General features: G+C 41.1%; 1 protein-coding gene across 1 annotated transcript; it reads right to left on the bottom strand.

The window, feature by feature from the left end:
- Positions 1-647: 647 nt before the first annotated feature.
- LOC125525738 (protein transport protein Sec61 subunit gamma-like) lies at positions 648-926 on the bottom strand. The gene is made up of 2 exons (XM_048690744.1): positions 833-926; positions 648-748 (listed from the first exon to the last, which is right to left on the bottom strand). Exons 1-2 carry the CDS (start codon positions 924-926, stop codon positions 648-650), a joined length of 195 nt encoding a protein of 64 aa, XP_048546701.1.
- Between the last annotated feature and the right edge of the window lie 4,983 nt (positions 927-5,909).

Below are 5,909 nucleotides of genomic sequence, written 5' to 3' on the forward strand. Positions count from 1 at the left end.
ACACAGGTGCATTAAAGTATAGATCAACACTGCATAACACGTGTCCTACAATATTTTGACTCCTACCTATTTTCTTATTTTACAAAAGCTTGCCATGCGTGTATAGATCAACTTTATTTGTGAATACATAAAGCTGGCCATGCGTGAACACAGGTGCATTAAAGAATGAAGAATACATTGACACATAGCACGAACCATGGACAAACGTTTGTATGTAACCTGTCTACTCAGTAGGTGCCAATTTAGATGCACTGAATCGACACCAACTGGGGCAAACTGGTGGTATGTGAAGAAACAGCGAAACATTGCAAAAGCTCCTGTTTTCCCAAATTGTGTGGTGAGGAACCAGCCTATGCCCCCAATTCGTCCTGCGGAGGCAACTAGCGGCAATGACTTAAGCATGACCCCAGTTCCCCTTAGCTGATTACCCTTGACTCATCCGAATTCTCCTAACAAGGTAGAAATTGGCAGGTCTATTTGGAGGAAAAAGGATCTACAAAAATCTAGCTTACTAAATATTGGTCAGATCGCAGGACTGTGCGCGCACACCGCAGATCCAACAGATCACAGCGCGAGACAACAGGACCCAAGTCTAACTAAACCGTGCAAACAAGAGGGAGACGGGATCGGAGGAGATGCGTTCGCACCTAGCCGGAGCCGACGATGATGTTGTTGATGGGGATGAAGATGAGCTTGAAGAAGAAGCCGACGAACCCGATCGCCGTCCGTGCCGCCACCTTGGGGAACTCTGCGCGCCGAATCAGCATCAGATCTGGCGAAAGAGGAAAACGAACCGGATCCGGACGAGAAGGCGCTAGTCTTTGGTCCTTACCCTTGCGGTTGAGCTTGTGGCGGTGCTTAGTGAGGCGGACGCTGTCCTTGGCGAACTCGCGGAGGGGGTCCACCATGGAGTCAACGGCGTCCATGGCTGCTGCCGGCGGCAAGGCGAGATCTCAAGCCGATGACAATGACGAGGTCGCGCGCGTGAGGGGAAGGGAGGGAGGAAGCTGACGGGCGAATGGTGTGTTGTTTGGATTTGTGCTCTGGATCTGCGAGGAGGGGAGGAGGCCTGGCGGCGAGCTATGGTGGGAGGATGTGGTCTGAATTGGGGAGAAGGGGGCGGGGGCGACGGCGGCGGCGGGAATGGATCTTCTTGTTGCGGTAGGATGGGGAAGGAGGGGGCAGCGACGGGGGGCCGTCGTCGTCAATCTGGATTGGGGTGGGTGGCGAATCTGGAGCGAAAGAATGGAGGCGGGGGAGGGAGGAATGGAAGAAAGAATGGACGCGGGGGGTGGGTGGAAAATGTCCATGAGGACTGACCTAGGGTTTCGTCTCGGGTGGGTTTGGGCCGTTGGATCCTGAAGCATCCGACGGTGGTTGATGCGTGATCCGCGTGATATGCCCATGGTCCAATCAGAACACAGCAAACCATTTGATGACCTTATGACCATATAAATTGGTCATGATCGATTCAAGATAAAAAATTTCATTCCATTTTTCAGTGCTCAAAATGAGTTTTTTTTGTGAAAGTCCTATCAAATATTTGTTCAAATGATCTCATATTGTGCACAATGGTGCATCTTGGAATTTCAAACAATGTTGCCTAAGGAAGTTTTCATTTTCTTTGCACGGAAAATTCATTTTCCATTTTTCGAGTGCCCAAAAAGAGTTTTTTCTGTGAAGGACCTACCATATATTTGTTGCAAAATTGTACCAAATCAATTTTTTAAAATACTAGGACATATTTAATGCACAGTTGACCAAATGGTTGGGTGTAAAAAAATTTGATCCACCTCTCGTGAAAAAGACCAATTTCCGCAGATTCAGCTGGAAACGGATCAAATTTGAACTGTAACTACCTCGTAGTTTGCTCTTTATTTTTTCCAAAAATCATTTCTAGGTACATAAGTATCTATTTAATCAGAGAAACACCAAAAAATTCTAAGATTCAACCACTAGCTAGGAACGGTCATTCCCGCCGTTTTGACCGCATTTTGAAACGGGCATAAAAAATTCAAAAAAATCAAAAAATTGGGAAACCTTCGCATTGTTTCATTATATGTGGCCAAGTTCCCAGGAAAAATAACAAACTTGTAATAAGGCAAATATTTTAAAAAAGTGTTCTCAGAAACGAGCTATCACGCTTGAAGATTCATGGCTTTCAAGCCAAATGATCAATCTTATGGCCACATTCATGGCATAGTTTGTTCAAATGATCTCATATTCTACACAAGGGTACATCTTGGAATTCCAAACAATACTGCCTATGGAAGTTTTCATTTTCTTTGCACGAAAAAACCATTTTCCATTTTCCGAGTGCCCAAAAGGAGGTTTTTTTGTGAAGGACCTCCCAAATAATTGTTGCAAAATTGGACCAAATGAATTTTATAAAATACTAGGCCATATTTAATGCAAAATTGACCAAATGGTTGGATGTAAAAAGTTTTGATCCACCTGTCGTGAAAAAGACAAATTTCCGACGATTCAGTTGGAAGCGGGTCAAATTTGAACTGTAGCTGCCTTGTAGTTTACTCTTTATTTTTTCCAAAAATCATTTCTAGGTACATAAGTATCTATTTAATCAGATAAACACCAAAAAAATTCCAAGATTCAACCACTAGCTAGGAATGGTCATTCCCACCGTTTTGACCGCATTTTGAAACAGGCATAAAAAATTCAAAAAAATCAAAAAATTGGGAAACCTTCGCATTGTGTCATTATATGTGGCCAAGTTCCCAGGAAAAATAATAAACTTGTAATAAGGCAATTATTTTAAAAAAGTGTTCTCAGAAACGAGCTATCACGTGTGGAGATCAATGGCTTTCAAGCCAAATGATCAATCTTATGGCCACATTCATGGCATAGTTTGTTCAAATGATCTCATATTTTGCACAAGGGTGCATATTGGAATGGCAAACAATATTGCCTAAGGAAGTTTTCATTTTCTTTGAACGAAAAAACCATTTTCCATTTTTCGAGTGCCCAAAAGGAGGTTTTTTTATGAAGGAACTCCCAAATTATTGTTGCAAAATTGGACCAAATAATTTTTCTAAAATACTAGGACATATTTAATGCACAATTGTCAAAATGGTTGGGTGTAAAAAGTTTTGATCCACCTCTCATGAAAAAGAAAAATTTCCGCCAATTCTGTTGGAAGCGGGTCAAATTTGAACTGTAGCTGCCTTGTAGTTTGCTATTTATTTTTTCCAAAAAATCATTTCTAGGTACATAAGTATCTATTTAATCAGAGAAACAACAAAAAAATTCCAAGATTCAACCACTAGCTAGGAACGGTCATTCCTGCCGTTTTGACCGCATTTTGAAACGGACATAAAAAATTCAAAAAAAATCCAAAAATGGAAAACCTTCGCATTGTGTCATTATATGTTGCCAAGTTCCCAGAAAAAATAACAAACTTGTAATACGAAAATTATTTTAAAAAAGTGTTCTTAGAAATGAGCTATCACGTATGGAGATCAATGGCTTTCAAGCCAAATGATCAGTCTTATGGCCACATTCATGGCATAGTTTGTTCAAATGATTTCATATTGTGCACAAGGCTGCATATTGGAATGGCAAACAATGTTGCCTAAGGAAGTTTTCATTTTCTTTGGACGAAAAAACCATTTTCCATTTTTTGAGTGCCCAAAAGGAGGTTTTTTTGTGAAGGACCTCCTAAATAATTATTGCAAAATTGGACCAAATATATTTTCTAAAATACTAGGACATATTTAATGCACAATAGACAAAATGGTTGGGTGTAAAAAGTTTTGATCCACCTCTCGTGAAAAAGACAAATTTTCGCCAATTTAGTTGCAAGCAGGTCATATTTGGACTGTAGCTGCCTTGTAGTTTGCTATTTATTTTTTCCAAAAATAATTTCTAGGTACATAAGTATCTATTTAATCAGAGAAACACCAAAAAAATTCCAAGATTCAACCACTAGCTAGGAATGGTCATTCCCGCCGTTTTGACGGCATTTTGAAACGGGCATAAAAAATCAAAAATAGGAAACCTTCGCATTGTGTTATTATATGTGGCCAAGTTCCTAGGAAAAATAACAAACTTGTAATACGGCAATTATTTTAAAAAAGTGTTCTCAGAAACGAGCTATCCCGTATGGAGATCAATGGCTTTCAAGCCAAATGATCAATCTTATGCCCACATTCATGGCATAGTTTGTTCAAATGATCTCATATTGTGCACAAAGGTGCATATTGGAATGGCAAACAATGTTGCCTAAGGAAGTTTTGATTTTCTTTGGACGAAAAAACCATTTTCCATTTTTCGAGTGCCCAAAAGGAGGTTTTTTTGTGAAGGACCTCCCAAATAATTGTTGCAAAATTGGACCAAATAAATTTTCTAAAATACTAGGACATATTTAATGCAAAATTGACAAAATGGTTAGGTGTAAAAAAGTTTTGATCCACCTCTCATGAAAAAGACAAATTTCCATCGATTCAGTTGGAAGCGGGTCAAATTTGAACTGCACCTGCCTCATAGTTTGCTATTTATTTTTTCCAAAAATCATTTCTAGGTACATAAGTACCTATTTAATCTTAAATACATGGTTTGGTGGTGATACGTCGAGGTTTGGGCGGTGGCCGAGGGCCCTAACTCTAGAGCACGTAAACTCGCATGCCCGCCGCGTGGTCACCGCGTGACCGTGGCGTTGCCATGTGTTCTGGGCGGCCTAGGCATGTCTAGTGGGTTGGGAACTCCCCAAGTAGGTGTTAGAAAGAAAATTACAACATAAGATTCTCACGAGGAGACCGATCGATGCTCAAACATGAATTAGCAGCCAAGTGTTTGATTAGCGGCACGGAAAATGTACACGGCTAATGGGCGTGAGTTGAGTTTTGGCTGAGCATGATCAGTTACTAAGAAGACCGCCTTCCCAAATTTTCAGCGCAAAAGGAGGATCCTAGGTGGTATTTGCTTTGCAAAGTACCACACTGGACATAAATACGAATGTTGAAGCTGGGCTAAAAATAATGAATGGATTGAGTTGGCATTTGGTGTAGGATGGTTATTTGGGCATAGGAAAGCACTGTAGAAAATGGATACTATTTGGACGTGCCAAAGTGGTACTTCCTTCACAAAGTGCTGCTCTGAACAGAATAGGAAAATGAATATTGTTGAATTATTTTTGAACTAGGCAAGGAAGGTTTTTGACATATTTGATGAAGATATGATCCAAACAATTTATGAGAATTTTTTGGGAATTTTTGGAATAACAAAAATATATGTTGCTTCACAACCTAGGGCAAAAATTGACACATGGACATGACACATAGGCAAAACTAATGAGATCGCGCCTAGTCATCGCAACCCACCATAATTTACAAGGCTATGACCATTTATATTGGTCGTTAACAACTAGAAATAAGGCAGCGGACTAGCGTTGTTTGCTTTATGACCATTTCGTGTAGGGAAATTACGACCTTTATGACCAAAATGGTCGCAATGGTTTAGGGTTTGGAGCCCCCCGAACAGCTTTTGACCAATTGGTCTCAAATGGTCATAGATCTTTGACCAATTCTTTCAGGGTCACTGACAGAAGGTCACTAGTTGACATATTTCTTGTAGTGTCACCATGGAGGAACGAAAGGGGTGCCACGGCAACGACAATGGGAATGGTGCCACAACAACATTCTGATGATCTGACAACTCATTGAGATACCGGTGCAAAAGAGCAAGTGTGCGGATGTGCGGAACATGCTAGAGATGGTGGGGTGATCCCGGTTACCGGGTTCCCACGAGTCGACGCATGGAAAACGAGGATGACCGAGCAATGACAACTTGGAGACGGTGCAAACACAAGAATCTCATACAACACACATGCATTCGTTCACGAGCGGTCGTCTCGGGGTTATACCTTCGAAGCATGCGTTTTCAGAGCGGATCGG

Source organism: Triticum urartu, chromosome 7A (genome assembly GCF_056163025.1).
Source record: "Triticum urartu cultivar PI428250 chromosome 7A, HENAU_Tu73, whole genome shotgun sequence".
In the NCBI taxonomy this organism is placed as follows: domain Eukaryota; kingdom Viridiplantae; phylum Streptophyta; class Magnoliopsida; order Poales; family Poaceae; genus Triticum; species Triticum urartu.

Coding starts and splice junctions, on each gene's coding strand:
- LOC125525738 (XM_048690744.1), bottom strand. CDS start 926: ATGGACGCCGTTGACTCCATGGTGGACCCCCTCCGCGAGTTCGCCAAG. Junction 749..832: donor CCACAAGCTCAACCGCAAGG/GTAAGGACCAAA, acceptor TTCGGCGCGCAG/AGTTCCCCAAGGTGGCGGCA.